Source organism: Pholis gunnellus (assembly GCF_910591455.1).
Source record: "Pholis gunnellus genome assembly, chromosome: 6".
Taxonomy (NCBI): Eukaryota; Metazoa; Chordata; class Actinopteri; order Perciformes; family Pholidae; genus Pholis; species Pholis gunnellus.
The window spans coordinates 3,927,092-3,952,179 of NC_136532.1; the positions used below are offsets into that span (position 1 = coordinate 3,927,092).

Genomic DNA, 25,088 nt, shown 5'->3' on the forward strand with positions numbered 1-25,088 from the left:
TTGAAATTCTCCGCTTATGTGAAAAATGTTCCCATATGTCAACTTAAAAGTAGTGGATGATCCTCTTTTTAACTCATTTTTGGCCACTGTTGTCCTTTATTGTAACCGTCAGTAGAGAGAGGACAGGAGCGCGACATTCAACAAAGGTCCCAGACTGTACATGAACTGGGAATGTTGCTGTTCATGGTTGGTGCCTTAAGGCTACTGTAATGCCCCACAATCATTTTTTTTAAAGTATACAAAATAAAAGATTGTCTTGAATCCATGACTGGAGAAGAACAGGAAGACTGTCCAGCCAAAAGGTTTTCATAGTGAATACAGAGTATGAGATTGTATCAAATACTTCACGGGTTGTAGCAGGAGATGGACAACAAGACAGCCAGACCTCCAGTAAATAGTGGCAGGGAAGATTCTTTCATGCTGTCATACTTTGCCATTCAGGTGGAAGAAGATATCTAATTTATTCTCCAATGGTGTTTCAAGGACAATACATTAGATGTGATGATTGTTGCGAGTTGCGATTCAATGCCACTCTGCCATGTCGATAATTAAATTAGGTCCCAATTTAAATGACCTACTGTATGTGGGGAAGAAAGAGGCCGCTTAGAGATAGTTAAATGTGAATGTCTCGAGTCTTGCCTGTTTTGCTTTAATTCAACTATCTTATCTCCTCAGTGAAAAGTATTGACTGTGAGACAATGCCCATGCATGAGAGTGGACCCAAACCCATCCTGCCTTACAGTTCTATGTTCATCTTTGGACAAACCAATGCGTAAGTCACCTCAACCTCCAAGGACCACCCACATGCTATGGGAGACAGACAATGCAAAGATCAAGTGATGTTTGCTCTTTCATTTCATATCTATGGACTATCATATCATCACATAAATACAAGGAATCTGTCAATCCTACACCGCAGTCCTAAACCTTCACATAAACACACTGTCAAAGAGCAAAACCAACACACTCACAGTAGTAGTAACTGATCTCTATGTCCAGGACATTAACAGGAACACAGATCATTTTTCATTTTAGCTTCTCCACTGACTTGTGTGCTGTTGAGAATAACCCTAACCTATACCTATAATTATCCAGTGCTATGAGCAGATTATAACACATTATGAGTATATTTATGAGTTTTATGAGTTTTAGACATGGGTGTCATAGGATGGGTTATATGTAACAACAAGGGAAACGCACTTCACAGAATTCCTAAGCTCCAAATACATAAAGCTCCAAAGATCCACCTAATCACAATCACTGAAATTAAATCAATACAGAAAGCAATCAGGATATACACTTTCAGCTATCTGCAACATATGGGCATCATATTTTGATATGAGCATTATTCTTGGAATTTACAGATGACTGTGAGGGTTGGAGGTACTGCTTCGTGACAACTTTCCCTACATTTGTGCAACATTTCTTGCCCGTTTGATGTGTATTTCTATTTTTTGGATTCCCTGACTGCTTTCTGTGTGGATTGATGGGCTGTGGCCCTACAATACGATACATTTTGCAATATACTGATTATTTCGATAACATATATTGTGATTTATTACCTTTTTCAACTGCAAATGATGCAGTGAGTCACCAACTGTTTTCACTATATTCATCTCACTTCAGTAATTTTTATTGCAGCAAAACAGTTTTGTCAGTCAAGCAAACAGATTGACCAACACTGTCATAGAAACTTGTCTTCATGTTGCATCATGCACCTGAAAAATGGAACTGTTTGTAGTACAGTCCACAGAGTCCTATCCTGCTGGATTTATCCATGACCGCGCCAGAAAAAACTCAGCAACCTCTAGTGGACTGAAAGGTTTTTACCGATATGTTCAATTTGTATTAGCAATATTAATAGTTTCAATAATAAAAGATCAATACTTGGTGCCCGTGTATGGATACAATCTTGCCACGCAAACTATTGCGACACTATGTTGTCTTGATTTTTCCCCCCACTCCTATTGGATTCCTCCTCAGTTTCTGTGTACAGTGTGCTTCCTGTGCATTGGAACGTTAGCCAATGAACGGTGTTTCTTGTGTGAACTCGTATGACGAACACAGGTGTGCTCTCTCTGCTGCTGCTCCAGCCTAATCTCTGTTTTACATCTGTGTCCACTGCCTGCTGTTTCTCTACCTGCCTTTCTCTCCACAGGGTGAGGCGGTTATGTCACTACATTGTGACTCTGCGTTATTTTGAGATGTCCATCCTGGTTGTCATTAGTATGAGCAGTATTGCTTTGGCAGCTGAGGACCCTGTCTGGACGAATGCCCCTCGCAACAATGTGAGTCACACAGTGTAGTTCAACTTCATGCACATTACAATTAATATTCATTAATAGTCAAATATTATGATATTCACGACAAGAGCGTCACTTTATAATAACTACACACTATGAAGCATTAGTTAAGTATGAGTAAACACTTAATTCATCCTTTATAAAGCATTGTTCCTACATTGACACTCATTAGTATGCTATTCATAACAGATTTAAATGTTTTATTCTTGATTAATAAGCTTGTCTATTATGTGTTTCATGATTGTGTTTTCATACTTTATAAATGATGGATTCCCCATTTGTAAATGAAGTATTATATATATTACAAACCAATTATTGAGGAGTTGTAGATGATTAATAACATCCTTTATAAAGTGTTAGTAAATGATTAAGAACGTATTTAGATGTACATTATTCATCCATTTATATATATAATGATTTAGATATGCACTAATGGTTAGGAACTATGTTAATACATGCTTTATAAACATGTATTAACACTGCAATTCATGATGAAGTATGAAAACACAATCATGAAACACATAATAGACAAGCTTATTAATCAAGAATAAAACATTTATAACTGTTTGTGTTGCCCACCCGTCAGTGTCTGATGACGGGCGCACCAAAGAACGGTAGCAGACACCTTGAATAGCGTTTTTAACAAAAGTGTTTTATTCGCGCCTTGGCTAATGCTACGGTACAACGTTCTTTTTCGTTCTTCTTCACCGCTTCTTTACCACAAGGACCAGAATATCATGCGCAGACAACCCCCTAGTGGTGAGATGGCGACACCTGCTGGCCGTTTAAACTATAACACACATTAAAATATAACATCGCTGGCCGTTTGAACTGTAACACACCTTAAAATATAACATTAGTTAGTCCAAAAATCCATTTATCTCACACTCTCCCCCACTTGAACAAATGTCGTCTCGACATTTAACTACACTGGTAACCTTTTGTGTACATACATAGAGTGGTATTACAATGATTGGGCAGCACGTTCTTTAACATAAAGGGTATGACATTTTTTCCTTTAGCACCATAACCACTGTGCACTGTGATCATGACTGCCCCTGACTTTGTCACTTCACATACCCATTACCCCTATTTCACATCATTACCATTCTATTAGTCCTTGTACCTGGGTGGGTTTCTCTCTCTGACAGTCCTCATACCCACTTCATATTCAAACGCCCTGACACACTTCAGCCAACGGATTGTGTGCTTTGCTCTTCCCAGGCCACCAGCCACCTTATGTATCGTTTCAAATGGTACGAGTCTCTTTCTCAGTCAATGAACTGTACCAATTTATTTCCACTACCAAGGCCGCCAGTAGCTGTTCACGGCTATTTCTCTGGTGGACACTGTTCTCTGTGTGAAATTAGGCTGACCAAGTTTGTCGTATGTCAGTGTCTGTGGTCGTCTCCTTTCTCTTTTGGGATATCCTGCTATCTGTTCGGTTTCCTCCAGCATCTCAATGTCAGAGTCCACACTTTCTCCTGGATTCCCAATGTCATCCTTGTTGTCTATAAAATCCAGTTCTGCCCTGTCCGTAGCTGGGTTGTCATCCTGTTCCTCATGAGCTCCATGGAGCGAGTGGTGTCCATCTGACACGTCAGATGTGTCCTGGGGATAGAATTCCGGTGCTGTCGGATTGAGTGCCAGCGAATCTTCCTGTTCTGCGGATGACCAAGAGAGTACTCCTGTTGGAAACTCTTCATCTGATTCTTCATCAGTGTCTGTTTGCTGGATGTGCTGTGTTCTGAGTTCCTGACCGATTCCATTATTGTTTCTTGTCCTTACTTGCTCTGTGCTTTGGAATGTTTTTGGTTTTGTGTTTTCAGCTACAGGCAGGAAGTCACATGGCAACAATAGATTTCTGTGGAGGACTTTTGTCCTACTTTTCCCACTCTCAGATTCGACCTCAAACACAGGACTGTCATCCCCTTTACGTCCTCTGATGATGTAGACATCATTCTCCCAGTATGATCGGAGCTTTCCCGGCCCTCCTCTCTCTGTTGTATTCCTCACTAGGACTCGGCTGCCCACTTGTAAATCCGGACCATAGATTCTTTTGTCATATTGTTTTTTTCCTCTGTCGGCTGACCTGCCTGCATGTTTAGATGCTATCTCATAGGCCTCTGTCATCCTCTTTCTCCATTTCTCCACATATGCCTGATATGAGCCTGGCTGGTCCTCCCTTTCGATTCCAAAAAGGATGTCCACTGGAAGCCGGGGTGTCCTGCCAAATAACAAGAAGAATGGAGAGTAGCCTGTTGCATCGCTCGAGGTGCAATTGTAAGCATGCAGGACTTTAGGAAGATAGCTTTTCCAGTCAGTTTTCTGTTCCTCTGTCAGTGTTCTTAACATGGAGAGAAGTGTTCTGTTGAATCTTTCAGTCTGTCCGTTCCCTTGTGGGTGATAAGGAGTGGTGTGTGATCCCTTGATACCACAGAGTTCTTTTAGACGGTGCAGTAACTGGTTCTCAAATTCCCTGCCCATGTCATGATGGATTTTTCCAGGAAACCCAAATTTCATAGCAAAATCGTTAAATAGTTTGTCAGCCACAGTTTTTGCTGATTTGTTGGTAGTTGCGTAGGCTTGGGCAAAGCGTGTATAATGGTCTATAACCACCAGAATATATTCATACCCCCCTTTAGACTTTTCCAGGTGTAGGAAGTCCACTGAGACTAACTCAAATGGGTGAGTGGTTTTGATACTCATCATCGGAGCTCGTGCTGTTCGGTTTGGTTTCCTCTTCTTGAGGCATTCACACACATTTGTCACGAAGTGCTCAACGTCACGCTGCATTTTTGGCCAAAAGAAACGGTCTCTGATCAGATTAACTGTCCTTTCTGTGCCCAAGTGACCCATCTCCTTGTGAAGCTCTTTCAGAACGAGAGGATGGTAGATCTTGGGGAGTACTAGCTGACATCTAGACTGACTCCTCCTATGCAAAATTCCATCTGCCTTGATCTCCAGTTTACTCCATTCCCTAACCAGGTTTCTCAGCTCAGGGCTTTCCTTCCTTAGGACATTGGGACTTGGCCTTTCATTTTTCATTTTGTAGTCCAATACTTTGCCTATAACCGGGTCTTTTTGTTGTGCATCTCGTATTTTGTCTTTGGATATTGGCTGTACTGTGCTGACCAACCTGTCTGTATCTGCCTGTTCTTGAAGTGTACTGAATGAGACTGAGCTCAACAACGGTGCTGGCTCCTCCTGCTGCACCAGGATACCCTGCTTAGTGGCACTCACTGTTTCCTGACTGACTGACTCTGTGCACTGACTTATGTACCTCTCAAAATACATAGGCATTCTAGACAAGCCATCTGCATCCGCATTTGCTTTACCTGGTCTGTACTTTATAGTAAAATTGAAATCCGCTAACTCGGCTACCCATCTCTGCCCTGTGGCATTTAACTTTGCAGTTGACAGTATGTATGTGAGCGGATTATTGTCAGTATACACAACAAAGGAAGGAGTATGGAACAGATAGTCCCTAAAGCGCTCACAAATAGCCCACTTTAGTGCCAGAAACTCTAATTTACCAGAATGCAGATGATAATTTTTTTCTGGAGGGGTAAGAGTTCTGGAGCCATAGGCTATTACCTTCAGCTTGCCTTCCCTCTGCTGGTACAACACCGCTCCGAGGCCCTCTTGTGATGCATCAGTGTGGAGGACGAATGGTTGGTTGAAGTCAGGGTAACTGAGTACTGGTGGGCTGGACAGCTTGTCGACTAGCTGGCCCACTACTTGGCAATGTTCCTCAGTCCATGTCACATGTGTCCCACTAGGCAACTGTCCCTGTTTCCCTCTTTTCTGTGTTGTTTTTCTTTTGAGGACTTTGGTATTAGGAGGAGGATCGGTGCCACTTGGAGGGGCTGCTAACAGGTCATACAATGGCTTAGCCAGGCGTGAAAAGTCCTGTATGTAAGACCTGTAGTAGGAGAGAAACCCTAGCAACTGTCTTACCTCTCCAACAGTAGTAGGACATTTCTCCTTTAAGGCCTGCACCGGGGCTATTTCTGCAGGATCCATTGTGTATCCCTCCTTAGACACGATCTTCCCCAGAAATCTTACATTGTGTCTGAATAGTTCACATTTCTTTGCTGTGAGCTTGATGCCGTGTTGTTGGTACCGCCTCAGAACCATCTGTATGTGGTTGACATGATCCTGAAAAGATTTACTGTGGACTAGATTATCATCTAGATATGGCTGGCAGATCTCATCCCGTAGTCCCCATAGACACTCCTCCATACTCCTTTGAAATTCAGCCGGTGCTGAACTCAATCCAAATGGGATTCGTATCCACTGGTACAAGCCCCATGGAGTTATAAAGGCTGTGAGAGGCTGGCTCTCTTCATCTAGAAACCCTTGGTGGTATGCCTTGCCCTGATCTAACACTGAAAACCAGGAACTCCCACTGAGACTATCTAGCATATCCTGTATCCTTGGGATGGGATGTCTGTCTGGCACTGACTTACGATTTAGTTCTCTGTAATCGCAGCATAATCTCAAGCTACCATCTTTTTTTCTGACACAGACAATTGGTGAGGAGTAGGGTGACTTTGATTTTGTGATCCAGCCCCTGTTGATGAGGTCTTGCAGGTACTCCTTCACTTCCTGGTGAACCGGTTTTGGAACACTGATATAAGTCTTTTGGACAGGAGTCTGATCCTTTAAGGTGATGTGCATTTTCAGTGTTGGAATACAGCCAACGTCCATATCATCTTTTGAAAAGGCATTACACTCCTCTCTCAGCATTCGTTTTGCAATAGCCTGCTGCTCGCTGGTCAGGTGATCCAGTGCTAGAGGTGGGTCCCATGCTTTGCTGTCACTCTGGGCTGGACATGGTGTGTCAGTGTTGACTCCGCCAAACTCATCAGGTGGTGTGTTTCCTGTGTCCTGCGTCTCTGTCTGTGCTGCTTGTCCCTCCATGACGGGCTGCACTGCTGCTGGGTAAACTGCCTTCACCATTTCAATGTGCCCTAAGTTTGTGCGTGGGCTCAGTGCGACACTGTGTTTAGTGCTGTTAACTATAGGGACTGGAATAGTGGTACAATTCCCCTTTCGCTTGGTGAATAGCACTTCCTGTATATGTACCCCTTCTGGCAGACTGGTTTTTGTGTCAGGGCAAAACAACATCACTGTGTCTTCGTCAGTCTGTGTGTGCGAGCGGCACCTCACTGTGGTTGATTCTCCAGGAAGGAGGACTATTCTATGCTTGCCCGTTTTCACGATCACTTCCTCATTATCTGACTGGTAGGTGTGCATTAATTGTATGAAGGTCTCAGCAGCACTGGAGTCAATGCCAAAGGCCCCACTAACTATTTGTGCAACACAGTCATCTGTTGTCACTCCCAGCTGTTTTATTTGTGTATTTATCATTTCCTCTATCACATTGAAGCCTATGATGGGATCCTCAGCTACCTTCGGGTTGCTGGACACAAGCACTGGTACCAACATACTGTGATTTGAAACCTCCGAGTTCAGTTTGAACTCTACCGGTATCCACCCAATAAATGGTATTTCTGTCTGATTGGCTGCAACCCCATTTAGTGGATCTGGTCCAATAAGTTCATCAATCTGACGAATTATGCTGTGAGGGAGGTGTTTACCTCTCCAGGCATCATTTATCACTGTTGCCTGTGCCCCCGTGTCCCAGAGTGCTGTCACAGGTATGTTGTCAAAGCTACATTTCACCATATTCCGTCTTCCTATCAGTTTAATCAGTCTCCTTTTCTGTTTGGCTGAGAGGTAGTTCACCTTACACATATCTGGTAATTTGTGTTTTCTTTCTTCCTCCTCAGTTACCCTTTTCTCGACTTGACTTATTGCCACACAGAGAGGCTTGTGCTTTTCCCAGTGGTTTCTCTGACATTCTTTTGAGCAGTATAATGTGACTGAACACCCCTTACATTTTTGTAGTATTTTTACCTGGTCCTCCTCTTGTAGGCAGTTCTGGCAACATCGGGACTGTGATGGTTTTTGTTGGGTTACTGTGGGTCCCTCGACAGCAACCCTCTCCCGTTTCCCTGAGACTGGTAAGGAGCCCTGCACCCACGAGACACATGTCCAGCCTGGCCACACTTGAAGCAGTGGTTGCAGCTTTCTCCTTCACCTTTGTCCTGGCAGGTCCTGCAGCCTCTCTTCCGAGCCCCTCTCTCTCCCATTGTCTGTCTCCTGTTTGTGTATGTACTCATGGAAGCCAATACCATCTTTTTCATCTCTGCCATTTCAGTTTTCAGTTCCCTCACGATTGAATGGATCTCAGTGTCTGATGTGTGGCGGGTTGTCGGAGGCTTTTCTTTCTGGTCTCGGCTGTTCCTCCCAGCCTGTGCAGTTGGGTCTGGAGAAGAGCTATGTTGGCTGCTCGCTGCCTCCCCTGAAACACTAGCATGTAGCTCATTTACACGGGCTGACTTGACAGTGGATTTCTTGAGTTTGTTGAGTCTCTCTGCCTCAAGACTTGCTGCCTCATTTACTCTTTCAATGAGCATCTCATCACTGACTGTTGGGTCGTCCAGGAAAGGCTTTATCTGGAATTTAATGTTATCACTCAACAGCCCTGTGCCCACGGACCTCAAGAATTTCTTACTTATCAAATCAGGGCTATATTGCTCCCCCGACTCATTTTCTTTTGATGCAAACAGCAGCCTGTCTTTGAGTTCTATCGCCCTGAACAGGAAGTTTTGAGCTGATTCCTTCGGTTCCTGAACTATGCTAATGAGTCTCTGGTACAGGTCTGATGTATCTTCCTCATTATAGTGCCCCTTTAGAATAGTCTTAAGCTTTGAGAGAGTCAGATCAGTTTTTATTTCAAGCATATCCCGCAGTTTCAGCCCTGGGCTAATGGCTTTTATGACTGCTTCAATGATATCTGATTCACCATGACCTCTCCGAAGTCCTCCGTCTATCTGGTGTACCAGGTTGGTATATGACAATTTGTCGCGCTGTCCTCCCTCGCCAATTTGCCCACTTATACGGAACTCTCTTCGAATGGTTACTTCAGGAATTTTGGATTGTTGAGGGGACTGGATAAGCTCATTCACAGTGGGGTCGGTTATATGCAGTTTATTACTGAGAGCTTTAATTTCCTCCTCTAGGAGCTTACGGGACAGTTCTTGGGACTTCTGCAGCTCAACGTACTTCCCCTTTATCTCTCGTAAGCGGAGACGTTCCTGCTCTGTTTCCACACCACTCCCGTCAACCATTGCTCCCATGAAGGCTAAAAGATCTTGGATAATCTGACATGCTTCATCCCCATCCTCATCCTGTTCAATAGCATCCAGTTTCTTCTCCACTAGTTTAACAAGTGTTCGTCGACTCCTATCATTTATGGTCTCGTCATCTTCCTCAATACAGTTTAGGTGTGTGCAGACTTGTACTACCTGATCCCAGTGTAGTTTGGTCAGAATTGAGCTGGCTCTGTCCAGAAGCGCCTCAAGTTCCATGATGACACGGCAGTTAGCTAACTGTTGTTCTAGGTTCGTCTTGGGAGAAAGATCTTCCTCTCACTGCTGGAGATTCTGCTTGAAGACACCTTTCTCCTGGCTGGCTCGCCAAGATATGTTGCCCACCCGTCAGTGTCTGATGACGGGCGCACCAAAGAACGGTAGCAGACACCTTGAATAGCGTTTTTAACAAAAGTGTTTTATTCGCGCCTTGGCTAATGCTACGGTACAACGTTCTTTTTCGTTCTTCTTCACCGCTTCTTTACCACAAGGACCAGAATATCATGCGCAGACAACCCCCTAGTGGTGAGATGGCGACACCTGCTGGCCGTTTAAACTATAACACACATTAAAATATAACATCGCTGGCCGTTTGAACTGTAACACAGGGACAAGCAGCACAGACAGAGACGCAGGACACAGGAAACACACCACCTGATGAGTTTGGCGGAGTCAACACTGACACACCATGTCCAGCCCAGAGTGACAGCAAAGCATGGGACCCACCTCTAGCACTGGATCACCTGACCAGCGAGCAGCAGGCTATTGCAAAACGAATGCTGAGAGAGGAGTGTAATGCCTTTTCAAAAGATGATATGGACGTTGGCTGTATTCCAACACTGAAAATGCACATCACCTTAAAGGATCAGACTCCTGTCCAAAAGACTTATATCAGTGTTCCAAAACCGGTTCACCAGGAAGTGAAGGAGTACCTGCAAGACCTCATCAACAGGGGCTGGATCACAAAATCAAAGTCACCCTACTCCTCACCAATTGTCTGTGTCAGAAAAAAAGATGGTAGCTTGAGATTATGCTGCGATTACAGAGAACTAAATCGTAAGTCAGTGCCAGACAGACATCCCATCCCAAGGATACAGGATATGCTAGATAGTCTCAGTGGGAGTTCCTGGTTTTCAGTGTTAGATCAGGGCAAGGCATACCACCAAGGGTTTCTAGATGAAGAGAGCCAGCCTCTCACAGCCTTTATAACTCCATGGGGCTTGTACCAGTGGATACGAATCCCATTTGGATTGAGTTCAGCACCGGCTGAATTTCAAAGGAGTATGGAGGAGTGTCTATGGGGACTACGGGATGAGATCTGCCAGCCATATCTAGATGATAATCTAGTCCACAGTAAATCTTTTCAGGATCATGTCAACCACATACAGATGGTTCTGAGGCGGTACCAACAACACGGCATCAAGCTCACAGCAAAGAAATGTGAACTATTCAGACACAATGTAAGATTTCTGGGGAAGATCGTGTCTAAGGAGGGATACACAATGGATCCTGCAGAAATAGCCCCGGTGCAGGCCTTAAAGGAGAAATGTCCTACTACTGTTGGAGAGGTAAGACAGTTGCTAGGGTTTCTCTCCTACTACAGGTCTTACATACAGGACTTTTCACGCCTGGCTAAGCCATTGTATGACCTGTTAGCAGCCCCTCCAAGTGGCACCGATCCTCCTCCTAATACCAAAGTCCTCAAAAGAAAAACAACACAGAAAAGAGGGAAACAGGGACAGTTGCCTAGTGGGACACATGTGACATGGACTGAGGAACATTGCCAAGTAGTGGGCCAGCTAGTCGACAAGCTGTCCAGCCCACCAGTACTCAGTTACCCTGACTTCAACCAACCATTCGTCCTCCACACTGATGCATCACAAGAGGGCCTCGGAGCGGTGTTGTACCAGCAGAGGGAAGGCAAGCTGAAGGTAATAGCCTATGGCTCCAGAACTCTTACCCCTCCAGAAAAAAATTATCATCTGCATTCTGGTAAATTGGACAAGCAGCACAGACAGAGACGCAGGACACAGGAAACACACCACCTGATGAGTTTGGCGGAGTCAACACTGACATGCTTCATCCCCATCCTCATCCTGTTCAATAGCATCCAGTTTCTTCTCCACTAGTTTAACAAGTGTTCGTCGACTCCTATCATTTATGGTCTCGTCATCTTCCTCAATACAGTTTAGGTGTGTGCAGACTTGTACTACCTGATCCCAGTGTAGTTTGGTCAGAATTGAGCTGGCTCTGTCCAGAAGCGCCTCAAGTTCCATGATGACACGGCAGTTAGCTAACTGTTGTTCTAGGTTCGTCTTGGCGAGCCAGCCAGGATATGTTGCCCACCCGTCAGTGTCTGATGACGGGCGCACCAAAGAACGGTAGCAGACACCTTGAATAGCGTTTTTAACAAAAGTGTTTTATTCGCGCCTTGGCTAATGCTACGGTACAACGTTCTTTTTCGTTCTTCTTCACCGCTTCTTTACCACAAGGACCAGAATATCATGCGCAGACAACCCCCTAGTGGTGAGATGGCGACACCTGCTGGCCGTTTAAACTATAACACACATTAAAATATAACATCGCTGGCCGTTTGAACTGTAACACACCTTAAAATATAACATTAGTTAGTCCAAAAATCCATTTATCTCACATTTGCATACTAATGAGTGTTAATGTAGGAACAATGCTTTATAAAGGATGAATTAAGTGTTTACTCATACTTAACTAATGCTTCATAGTGTGTAGTTATTATAAAGTGTTACCAGAGCATGGATACTACATATTCCCTTAGTAAGTTATGGACCACATCGTCATGCAGTGCCTAAAACAAACCTACAGACCGATATGATATCAATGATGATATTTCAGGATAACTGTCTCTCCATTTGTGTGTCTGTGTCAGCGCTGACTGAGTCTCTCTTTTGCAGGTGCTCAGATATCTGGACTACGCCTTCACAGGTGTCTTCACGTTTGAAATGGTGATCAAGGTAAGCATGTCGGAAAATACACATTCAAAACACGAATGACTTCATTGTCTTCGCTGCACTTTCCTCGCTCAGTTAAACTGTGATGGCAATGTATTTGACTACAATTGATCAGAATTAAGTTGCTGACTCATTACAACGTCGACCTACTGAAAGTACTTAAGTGATGAATGTGTAAAAGACATTCAGGCGGCCAGTGCCAGGACCTCACCTCGCTGTGACCAATGTTCTCAGGGTACCAGGCTGCACTAATCTCCCTTTGTATTTACTATCCACTTCATTTTGTAAATCAAATGTAAAAGGATTTCCTGAAATAATGAACGTATTATTTATTACATCATTAACCATATAGGTACTTTAGGGGCAACAATAATAATCACAAAACATATGATATAGTAGACTCACTGAGTCTATTGTAATAACATAGTTCTATATCCAAAGGAAGTTAATTAGAAATAGCACAGAATTAAACAGCATAAAGTACCATAAAGAAAATACCAAATAAAAGGACATAATGGTGTCTTTGGTTTAGATGGTGGACCTTGGCCTTTTGCTTCATCCTGGAGCCTACTTCAGAGACCTGTGGAACATTCTGGACTTCATAGTGGTCAGTGGGGCGCTGGTGGCTTTTGCATTTTCGTAAGTTCAAAAACTCCTACCTTTTTATCATAACTTTGTTAAGAGTTCATCCTGATGGTTAGTGGTGGTGTACTGTATATATACTGAACAACATGTAATGTGGACTGTGGTGGCAGAAACACAAAAAAAGCACACATCCAGGCTGCTTCTGTGTGCTCATGAAACATCTGCTCAGTTTTCTCCTCTGCTTCTGGATTTTTATTGTGCAACAACGACGTCACAATTCCCCAACAGGTCTCACCCACAATGCATGGTTAACGAGACGGGTGGTGTGTTTCAAGATGGGCTGGGGGGCGTCGCCGACATGACTGTAGAGGCAGTTAAACAGTCTCATAAGGATCCACAAACAAATGTCAATGCACAAATCAATGCAGAGTGATTTGTATCTGTAAATCTGTATCTGTGCCTCTAATTTACCCAAACACCTGGAAGGACAAAAGGTTGCGTTTACTCCTTTAACCCGAGGCCAGTGGGGAACACTGCCTTTCTTATGGAACTCATGCACTCATCCCGGGTTGGAAGTGCATTTGTACGGGTCCACTAGGATGAAAGTGTTGGAAGGCCCTGAGCTAGAATCATAGTACATGGTCATTAACATGGTACTTTTACTTCAGACACTTCAGTTGTTGCATTATATTTGTAATTCAGCAATTCAACTATTTTTAACCATTACACCATTCTTTTTTTTCTTGCACTGTTGTTTCCGATGTGTATAAAAGTGATGAAATCCTTTGTTACTGTTCTAAGTTGTTTTACGGATGAAGGCTGTCATATACGTAGAGCAAGCTAATAACTCAACAGCCCAGTTTGACCTTTACTGCCACAGCTTTTTCCTCTTAGTCTGCTCAAACGAGCAGGAGAATGGCAGCAGAACACAAATCTTGTAACAGAAGCAGACGAGAGTCGGAACGAGAACGCTGATGAAATTCTGAAAGAGCAATAAGTGTGTTTGTTTATTGACATGATCCTCTCTCTGTTTCTGTGCTTTGTTCCAATTGAAGGAGCTTCATGGGGTAATGCCTCCTCTACCTCCCTCATCTTGCCTGTCTGTGTCATTATGTGTATGTATGTGAGAAAACATACGTACTAACACCTCCGTTGCCTTGACATGTCATTTCCTCCCATATTCTTACTTCTTGAACTGTATCCAGGCTTTCTTTAAAGGCATGTCATAGGAAGAGGACTACAGCTTTATAATTGGACATTTAAAGCATTCATGTGACCTCTCTGCACATGCATAAGTTTAATTTTGTAGAGAAATTACAAACAAAGAAAAATGCAACCAAACAATCATCCCTTCTGTGCTCAAGATGTAATTTATTGGGATGAAAAAAAATCTTTCTGAGACAGAAATATACTTTGTTTTCCCAAAACACAACACACACACCTCACATTCACTGGATTTCTTCATCACCATCATTTATTATAATTATTAGTGCAAAGTAATAATTGTAACAGCAAAGTCAGTTCAAAAGTACAAGATGCATCACCTTCAGCTGTTAAGGTGTATGTTTCCTTGAAAAGCCTGTAAGACATTCAGAATATGAAGTAAGATTGCTTGTTTGTCACGGTGTGCACTGTTGTGCCTGGAACACACTCCCATCCCGTCGAGATCTTCCTGTACTTGATCATGTGCTTGGCTAAAACTCTCCTCTGCTATAGAGGACGTCACCTGAGTGTTCATCACCTTAATCTCCCCCGAGCCTCTGATGGGAGGTGTTTCCAGCAGCACTTTGCCCTGCCACAGCTCTGCTCAGACTGTAGTGATACCATCAATTTCATATTATCTGTCATAAATTCACCAGAAGCTCCCTAAAGTAACAAGTCATCTGCTGCTGGAGGCCATGAGTAGGTTTCCGGGGTATCCGTCTTCTCTGTGTTCAAAGCATGCGCATTAGATAAGCTGTTAGAGCTGTTTAAAGACTGCCAGATGACCATACTGTCACATCATTTCCATTCACATGCAGTTTGCTTTACATTGCCCTACTTAACCTACTCAACCTTTATCTGTCAGACTCAGCATCATACTGTTGATGGGGATAAATACTGAATTCATGGTTTGGTTAAACACATCATCAGAGAAACTCATATACAACCTATATAATATGGAGACACAATGTCCAATATCAAATAGATCGATATTATGAAGTAATAGAACTAGCTTACTATGTAGTCCCCTATCATATCATTAACTTACTACATTAGTTTGTGGGTTTACAGGTTACATTTAAAACAGGCCCATCCACTGTGTAGTATATCCCCAATGTGTGGAGGCTGGTCCTGGTGCTGCTGTGGTAAGGTTAGCAGCTCTGTCTGAAAGTTCTCACTTCAGCAACCCCAGCCGACATCAGCCGAGATAGTACGACTTTGCCCTATAAGTGCCTGTCACTTTTAATGTTAAAAGTTAAAACATGTTATTTAAATATACATATTTGTCTCAAGGATGGATCATCATCAACATGTAGCTTTAACCCCAATCTCAGCATAGTATCGTGTATGTAGCATATAGACCCTTTTACAATATGTTGATTTTAAAATGAATTAGTGTGAAACATTAAAAAGTTTAAAGTTTAAACATTAAACAGCGTTTCAACCGATTTACGGAGCAACTTTAGCATGATTAGCTAGCTGGGTACAGGCTGAGGAAATAAAACATTTCAGCTGGAATCAATTCATATTTTTACTAAGAATTGAGTGTTAATTCTGCAGCCATCATCACTGTAAACTAAATATTTGCCAAACAAGAACTTACAGCCGTAGCAGTAACAGTAATTGAGGAAGGGTGGGGCTTAGCAAACACTGTATTTCCTTTTTTTATTCAGCCTTTATTTAACCAGGCGGGTCATTAAGAACACTTGTTATTTACAATGACTGCCTCGCGAAGGCAAAGCCTCCTAAGAGGAGGGGGGGCGGGGACACCCACAGCTCCATTTAATATCATAATGACACTTTTCACGACACAGTCTTTGTTCGTCAGTCGTGACACAAAGGGCAGAGTTATGATGATTGGCTGTAGGCTCATTCAGACCGAAGCAACAGCAACTCACAGAACTGGTTCTGCCCTCTGTCTTAATTGGCAGACAGTGACTTTGTTATGAAAAGTTGTGTTTTAAAATAATGTCATTTATATAAATTGACCTGCAGTAATCTCTGTGATTGTGAAAAGAAGCAGGATGAAATACAGTGTCGCAATGTCATGAGCTGAGTTTTGAAAATGTATGTTTTCAATTTCATGATTATATTAAATATTTGTCTGTATTTACCTGTGATATTTATTTCATAATGTCTGATTCATTTATTTGATATTGAACACATTGGATCTCCACAGCTTTGATTCTATCTTGTTCTCACACATTAAGTCCCACATATCTGACGCTTCAGCAGGTTAAATACATCAAAAGCAAACAAATGATTTGCAGAGGCTGTTATGACAGATAGAAAGTCCCGTTTGATGTACGGCGTCACTCACTCATGCATGTCTACATGCACAACCAATCACAGCTTCCCATCAAAGCCCAATCTGTCATCTCACCAAGTGTTAAGTTCAGTCTGAAGCTTTTTGCTGCATTTCACATTTGATGCTGCAAACTGCAATACTGTTCTTCATTTTGGTTTTAGATGCCAGTGATAACCTGGTTTTCAAAGTTTGGATGAAATTTGTATTTGTTTTATTATGATTATAATACTATTATTTAGAAAATCTCCCAAGAGACCTATTTTGTTGGCATTTGCTCTTTTGATTTGATGCTTTGGTTGAGACTGATAAGTTGTACCTGTGTGTAAATAACTGAACAAGAACTGAGCAAGTGACTCCCAGCAGTTTTGGTTTGTGTGTTACGTCAGTGATAGGCTACTTCCAAAAATAACAGGCTCATTCACACCTGCTGAATTGAATTTAATCCATTGTGGAGCCTTACCCATCCAGTTGTCTTTTACCAACCAAAGTACATCAAATCTTACATCTCTTAGACAGTAGAATCTATGTTTTTTTCATTTGATGCAAACATGCTTTATTGTGTTGGTGTGTGAAGCATCCATAAATGTGCTGTACCTTGTTTTACCACTGTTTTCCCCCCAAGTAGATCGCAGCAAGGTGTGACCAGGTGGGGAACCTCCCTATGCCACCCTATTCCCAAACCTCACCCTACTTCCTTTCCCCAAATCCAACCCTCTCTAACTACCATTCTCCTTCATGCTTAGATCCGCCTCATGTCGAAAACAAGTAAACCCGTAATCCAGTGACTCAAATGCCTTTGTAACACAACAGCAACCTTTGTCTGACAGCTTTGAACTGAAACCGACTCCTCCTACCAAAACCACTCCTGGTTTTAGCAGCGTCCTTCCATAGTGCTATATGAACCTTATGGCTGGAAATGAAACGTAGTTCTTTTTATTTTCTAGGTCATAACTTCAAACTACGATGAATACGAGTTCTTTATACCGAGGTCATTATTTTGATAATAGTCTAATATATTTCAGTAATAACCAATCGGAAGCTATAGTTAAAAAGATATATAATGTGATAGTACAAACATATTCTTTATTTTGCATTTTGGAATGAATAAAAATAGTAGTTGTGTTAGTCAATCTATTTTCCCTCACAACTACAAACTCAGGCCGGTTTACACTAAATATCTCTCCTTGTACCTGAGTAACATCAAGTACCGCAGCAGTCCAGCCTTCCAGCCCTCACTGTACACACATCCAGGCTTTCTCAGCATGACGGACAGGAAGCTATATCAAGTTATTGGGGGGAAATGGATTACTCAAAGCAGCTTATGAAAACACATTTTTCTGCACAAATTGATTTTTGTATGTATAATTAACAATATGATAAGCCTTCACTGCTCGCTGTGCTGCGATCACAATCAGTAACTCTGTGTAGTTGACAGTGGCATGCCTAAATGAAGTGCATACGTTTAAGATAGTTCTTCTCCATAACGAGACCATGAACATCAGTTTTTAATGTTTCTGACACCCCTGATAATGTAAAAAATAAAAATAATAAAATAAATGTCATAGATGTTGATTGTATGTGTTTAAATATTTAACATTTATTCCAACACGAAAAAAAGCAGTAAATAACACTTAAACACATCAGGACATCATATGTTAGTCACCCTCACAGGGAATTCAGTATAATATATATATATACAGTATAATATATATCATATAATAATATTCAGTATAATATAAAACACAGACATACATATATAGATATAAGCTATGATGAGTTTTCACTGTTAGTTTACCATCTCTATTAAATGTTGATGCCTCCATGACCAAGTTAAGCAGAAAAGATGTTCACTTTGCCTAATATGTAGCTTGACAGAGTTCTCCATGTGTGTCCTGGTGTTCTCATGTTTCCTTACCTCCTCATCCCTCACTCCCTACCCTGGTGCTCTCATGTTTCCTTACCTCCTCATCCCTCGCTCCCTAACTGTCCGTGCTGGATCTGTCCCCGTTGTTTAAAAAAAGCTAAATAAGTTGTTAGCATGACTGCATCCAGCTAGCCAAACCTGTCTGGTACAGCTAGTAGAGAAGCTTCATGTACTGCTTCTCTTTCCCGCTAGTCTGCTGTCTGACTGTGAGGTCAGGCTGATCTGGGATCAGCTCTTTGGCCTGTAGAATCTCCGCCAAACTTCTCCTCTCAAACGGGTCTTGGAGGAGCAGTGCTCACGCTCGCCTGTAGAGACTTCTCCTGACGAGAACGCGCAGCTTGGGGCCAAATCGTTTTGGCCCCCGAGCTGAATCTATTTGAGGATGCTGATTGGCTAAATTGTATGTCACTCATTTATATCTTTAATTAGCAATTGGCTAAACTGCTTCATAGACCCGCCTCCTAGCTGCGCGTTCTGAGACGAGCAGACAGGCGGAGAGGACGAGCAGGAAAAGCATATATTTTGCGCAGATATCATATTTTACACATATTACTGGGTACATTCCATAGTTCAAAAACACAAATATTGACAATTTGTATAATTTATCAATTTTTTTTTTGTGTGGCTCAAGGTGGGGCCAACTTATATAACATCACCGACAACTAATATAACATTGCTGTACAACTACATTGTATCACTGTACAACTTATATGAACATCACTTTAAAACTACTATGACATCACTGTACAGCTAATATAAAATCACTGTATAACTAATATAGGGGTGGCTGTCCGATCCCCGGCTCCACTAGTCCATGTCGATGTGTCCTTGGGCAAGACACTTAACCCCAAGATGCTCCCATAGCGGTGTGTGAATGTTGTATGAATGCTAGTCCTACCTTACATGGTAGCCCCTGCCATCAGTGTGTGAATGGGTGTGAATGGGTGAATAGTAGTGTAAAAGTGCTTTGTGTGGTCAGAAGACTAGAAAAGAGAAATACAAGTACAGTCCATTTACCATATAACCTCCCTGTCCAACTGATGTAACACCAATGTGTATAGCCACATATGTATGGAAATGGGATAATACTAATTTCAATGTTAAATATCATGAAATAAAATAATAGTCAATAATAATAAAAAGGCCGGGATTAAAACAGAATTTGATCTAAAAAGGCCAGACTAGATGTCCATAAACAATATAAACTAAATAAAATGATCACAACTATCAAGTTCCAGTTCCATTTTGATAAAATGCTAAGACCGTATTCAACATACATTTTACTAATGGAAAATGTGCATTCCATTATCCACTGACAGCATAGTTTATTTATTTTAAACCAAAATATTTGATCTTAATATTGAATATATATATATTGAAATTGACAATATCTGCTTGTAGAGTGACTACTGCGTTAATAAACAGTTTTGTCGTCATGTTTGGGCAATAATTGTACTTGGTTAAGGTTAGATAAAGATCACGGTCTTGGTTTGATACAGTAAAAGTCTGCAGTGATTTGAAGAACAACACACAACTTTATAACATTTTGTATTAATATTTAACTAAAATTGTTAATACAAACGTATAAAAACATGACATTATTTGGCATTGTTAGCTTTAGAGGTGTTGAGGGGCTTTTTAACTTCAAACAGAGCCAGGCTAGCGTTTTTTTGCTGCTTCTAGTCTTTATGCTAAGCTAGGCTAGGCTGCTAACCGCGTCCTGACTCCAGCTCTGGACTTAAAATGGACTTCTCATGGATGCGTTGTTATTGCTATCGCGACAGCCTTTTTTAGTGTGCCTCACTAACACAAGTGTGTCACAAACATCATGTTAAAGTAAGGTCTGTGTGCTGTTTATTATTATTAGCAAAGTAGAAAAGAATGGAATGAAGTGAATATTTCTGCGTGCTCTAACTGTGTTTGCTTTCCACAGGGGGACCAAAGGCAAAGACATCAGCACAATCAAGTCACTGAGGGTCCTCAGAGTGCTGAGGCCTCTCAAAACCATCAAACGTCTGCCAAAACTCAAGGTTTTTTGCTTTATTTCTATTCATCAAGCCAGGGAAGCAGGGCAAGATTAAGGCAGGAATTATTGTTGTCACAGCTAGTTTTCTGTCCTATGATATGCAATATTACTGTTTGAGTATGATAGTAATAAAAAGTAAAACTCAAGTGACCTACAACGTGTTTTTTTTTGTCAATTAATAATTTTTGACTGTGGCACTAAGCCCATTCATTCTTACAGAAGATGCCTCAAAAAGAACTCTCTAATATACGGTGTCATTTTTTTGCGGCAGATTAGTCCACATTTTTGTATAGGTGTGTGTTCATGACAATGAAGGAACATGTCAGCCAGTGCAACAGTATGGCTCATTGGTGTGTTTTTAATGGAGTTCTATGGCACAAAGAAGAAGATGGTTTTGGCTTTGATACACACGTTGCTTGTATTAGATGCAATCACTGTTGGTGCCGGTCTGCACATGGAACTTGCTGACAGGATGAAAAATCCCGAATATCATCAGCCCTTTCTCTCGATAATAAATCAGAGATTATAATCTCAATGGTGCTCTGTTCTGTAAGCAGTAATGACGCTTAGAAACTCTGTCATTATAAATTCACTTTAAATGAGATTAGCAGTATCTCTCAATTTATGTCCTAATTATGTTTCATTTTCTTAAAGAAATTGAGTCACATTGGAGCAATTTAGTGTTTATATTGTTTTGCTTTTAATAATGTATCGCTGTAAGTTTTTGTGACTACATGGAGCTCACTGTTTCCCCCCCGACAGACCTGATCTCATGGGGAACATAGTGTATCAGTAGTTTACAGTGTTAATAAGCTACTTCTCTCTTAAAGGACCTTTCGACTCTTTACTTCCTTCCTCTCAGCTCCATTTTACTTGAGTTTACAGTCCATGTTGTGTTTAAATAGTTGCAAAGTGATTTCACATAGGCATATTAAATATCATCTGTTATTAATTACATGCTCATGCGTCTCACTGAGCTGGACCCACCAGCAGGCCAAGCCACTGGGACTTTTCACAGTATTCCCATGAGTACAATTTCAGCATCATGTCAAACAATAGATGATAATTAATAGATGATATTGTTGAACTGTATTCAAAATGATTTTCCAATTCACCCCTAAATCAAATGTGTGTGTGTTTCTCTGTGTCCTCAGGCGGTGTTCGACTGTGTGGTCAATTCTCTGAAGAATGTGCTGAACATCCTCATTGTTTACATCCTCTTCATGTTCATCTTTGCTGTTATCGCAGTTCAGCTCTTCAAGGGGAAATTCTTCTACTGCACAGACGAGTCCAAGGGTCTAGAAAAGGACTGCAAGTTGGTCTAAAATCCCCCCCCCCCTTCCTTAAAACGTATTTCAGAAACCTTTAAGACATTGGTGCTTTATTTATGCCTTCATGTCTTCCAGAGGGCAGTTCCTCGACTATGACCAAGACGAGGTGGCCGCCATGCCCAGAGAGTGGAAGAAATACGAGTTCCATTATGACAATGTGCTGTGGGCCTTCCTGACCCTCTTCACTGTCTCCACTGGGGAGGGCTGGCCAACGTAAGTGCCGCTGACTTGATTCCCTCTTCAGGCTTTCATAGTTGAAACTGGTGGATTTGACACCTGGAGCAGGTGTTCCCAACATTTGTTTGGTATTCATAAATGTAAGTCAAGTACTGGTGAAGGGGTTTGTGTGACCCTGGGAGCTGTGTTGTCCGGGGCAATAGCTCCTGGTAGGGTCTCCCAAGGCTTCGGGGGAGGAGCCACACCGAGACCCTTTATGAATCGGCCAACAACAAGTTGTTGATTCAAAAGGCATTTGAATCTCACCCACTCCTTTAGCTGAGGCCAGAGATAGATCTTGCTGTTTATAAAGCCACCTGTTCCACTGGTCCGGTGGTGCTTTTAAGCAGATATACTTTTGCTGTGTGCATCTTTTTCATGAGTTTCAGTCTGGTCTTGGAGAATAACATTACAGGCTGGATATCTTACTGTGTCTCACCTCCTGGCTGTTGTGTTCTGCTCTCCTCTCCCCTGCAGTGTCTTGAAGCACTCTGTGGATGCTACCTTTGAAGACACGGGTCCCAGTCCAGGCTACCGGATAGAAATGTCCATCTTCTATGTGGTCTACTTTGTGGTCTTCCCATTCTTTTTTGTTAACATCTTCGTTGCTCTCATCATCATCACCTTCCAGGAGCAGGGAGACAAGGCCCTGTCTGAGTGCAGCTTGGAAAAGAATGAGGTAAAGCAGAGACATGACAAACAAATATGAGCTTCATGTTGACAGTCAGTATTGCTTACACAATGCTGTTATTATTATGTTATTACTATCTGATTCACAAAGATCAGCGCTAATAGCCACACGCAGTTACAGTGACACGATCAGCTCCACGATAGCTGTGGGGTTGACCGACCCTTTGATACGATGTCCAGTTGTTCCTGAAATGTCCTCCAGAAATTCGTTTCTCCTTTTAACCATTGAGTGTTAAAAAAACAAAGCTAGGTAAAAAAAAAAAAGAATCTACACCAAGCAAAACGCTAAAAAATGTTATAATTTCTTCCATATCTTTCAATTTGAACTACTACTACTACTTACTCCTCCAACTAAGCTCTGCTGACAAGTTAAGTTTCGTTTCACAATAGTCACGTGCTCGCCCACTGACCAATCACAGCTTAAAACTGAGCTGCCCGTTAATGCTGACGTACTTGAAGGCCAGCTAGCAGCTCTGACACGTCAAAAAATACGCCCAACATGTCAAACTAAAGATCTGATTGGTTGAACACTATATCAACAATATCATCCCCATTCACTTAAACTGCACATGGATTCACTTGTGAGTCTGCAGGCCTGGGGCCTCTCTTCTACCTAGAGACACAGAGGTGAAATCTGATTGGATAAAAGCTCTACTTAAACAAGCTGCACTGAAGCAGAGCAACTTAGGAACACAGTAGCTGTGCAATGAGAAAATAAGATAATGGGAACAATATTTTTATAAATTATAATACATGTAGTGTATTTAAGAAAAATTATTAAATTATAAAATAGCTCTAACTTTGTGATTCTGTTTAGGCCAGCAGAGAAGGCCTTGCAGGCCCTGACGGCCCACCACTGGGCTCAGGCTGACCATCACCAACTGACGCATAGGCCTCAAGTGCAGTTCTTTATGGGCATGTTTGTGCTGTAATATAATAATAATAATAATATAAATTAGCGCAATATCTTTAGTGAGTCCCACCTAGCAGTTTCAAATGATGAACAATTTATCAGCAGCCATTCTTTTTGAATTTGCCCCAAGATTTTTCTTTTGTGTTGGAAGCCAAAAACGCAGCATATGCTGAACAACAGAGATAACAAATTAACAACCATCAAAATCCCGGGAAAACATGACATTTTGTTTTTAGGTTTTTAAGGTTTCAATAATCTTCAAGTCTGTTCTTGGCCTATCAACTTTCACAGCTGCATGTTCATTTAATACTTACCAACGATCCATAATACCCATAATAGCACCTCGGGCCAGAAGCCAGTGCACATTTTGAATGATCACTGAGGTTTGAGAGCAGTTCCTGTCAGATAATGAAGACTGAAGAGTGAAGCAGAGATGTGGTTTCTCTCTTACAGAGGGCTTGTATTGACTTTGCCATAAACGCCAGACCTCTGACACGCTACATGCCCCAGAACACGCAGTCCTTCCAGTACAGGATGTGGAAGTTTGTGGTCTCACCTCCATTTGAGTACTCCATCATGATCATGATCGCTCTCAATACTATAGTACTCATGATGAAGGTAAGAACTTTTAAAGAAGATATTAATTATACAATGCAGAGTTTTGTTGACTGTCATTTGAAGTCAGTCCTGGATTTATTAGCTCAGGAAAGAAATTGTTTAACATTTTGAGCTAGTGTATATGTTCAGATTGATATGGTACTGTTGTGTCTGTTCAGTAAATATAACGCTACCACCAGCAGCATGTTAGCTTAGCAAAAAGATTATTGCAAACAGCTAGCCAGGCTCTGTCCAAAGGTAACATACATGAAGCAATTTATTTAATGGGTGGTTATGATGGCCAGGAGCTAAGCTACTGTAAGTCAACAAGTTGCTTGCTTTAGCTTCGTTTTAGAGAGTGGTAATGATCTTATCAAATAACTCTCAGCAAGAAAGCAAGTAAGCAATATTTCTCATACCATATAGATATATATATGGCATATATTTTCCCAAATACACCCAAACTTGTTTATTTGCCCCTGCCCTTCAGTTCCATGGAGCTCCAGACTTCTATGAAGCGATGCTGAAGAACCTTAACATAGTCTTCACCACTCTCTTCTCTCTGGAGTGTATCCTCAAGATCATTGCTTTTGGTCCATTTGTGAGTAACATTTATGAAAGAACTTTAAATATTCTGACTAATAAAGAACAGCTAATGATTTTCAACTGTTGTTTCTCAGAACTACTTAAAGGATGCCTGGAATGTGTTTGACTTTGTCACAGTGTTGGGCAGCATCACCGACATCCTGGTGACTGAAATCAATGTAAGAGCACCTGTCCTC

The 25,088-nt window shown here is 41.7% G+C and overlaps 1 protein-coding gene across 1 annotated transcript in view; it reads left to right on the plus strand.

Annotated features, from left to right (window-relative positions):
- The window catches only part of cacna1ba (calcium channel, voltage-dependent, N type, alpha 1B subunit, a), a gene marked incomplete at both ends in the record, with an annotated part of 136,995 nt that overhangs the window by 76,155 nt on the left and 35,752 nt on the right, over nucleotides 1-25,088 (plus strand). The window contains 12 exons of the mRNA XM_079160508.1: nucleotides 676-772; nucleotides 2,159-2,288; nucleotides 12,457-12,516; nucleotides 13,046-13,152; nucleotides 17,235-17,255; nucleotides 20,467-20,563; nucleotides 21,714-21,874; nucleotides 21,966-22,103; nucleotides 22,584-22,785; nucleotides 24,163-24,327; nucleotides 24,797-24,907; nucleotides 24,987-25,070. Coding sequence (XP_079016634.1) covers nucleotides 676-772; nucleotides 2,159-2,288; nucleotides 12,457-12,516; nucleotides 13,046-13,152; nucleotides 17,235-17,255; nucleotides 20,467-20,563; nucleotides 21,714-21,874; nucleotides 21,966-22,103; nucleotides 22,584-22,785; nucleotides 24,163-24,327; nucleotides 24,797-24,907; nucleotides 24,987-25,070 — 1,373 coding nt within the window. The remainder of the gene's footprint in view (nucleotides 1-675; nucleotides 773-2,158; nucleotides 2,289-12,456; nucleotides 12,517-13,045; nucleotides 13,153-17,234; nucleotides 17,256-20,466; nucleotides 20,564-21,713; nucleotides 21,875-21,965; nucleotides 22,104-22,583; nucleotides 22,786-24,162; nucleotides 24,328-24,796; nucleotides 24,908-24,986; nucleotides 25,071-25,088) is intronic.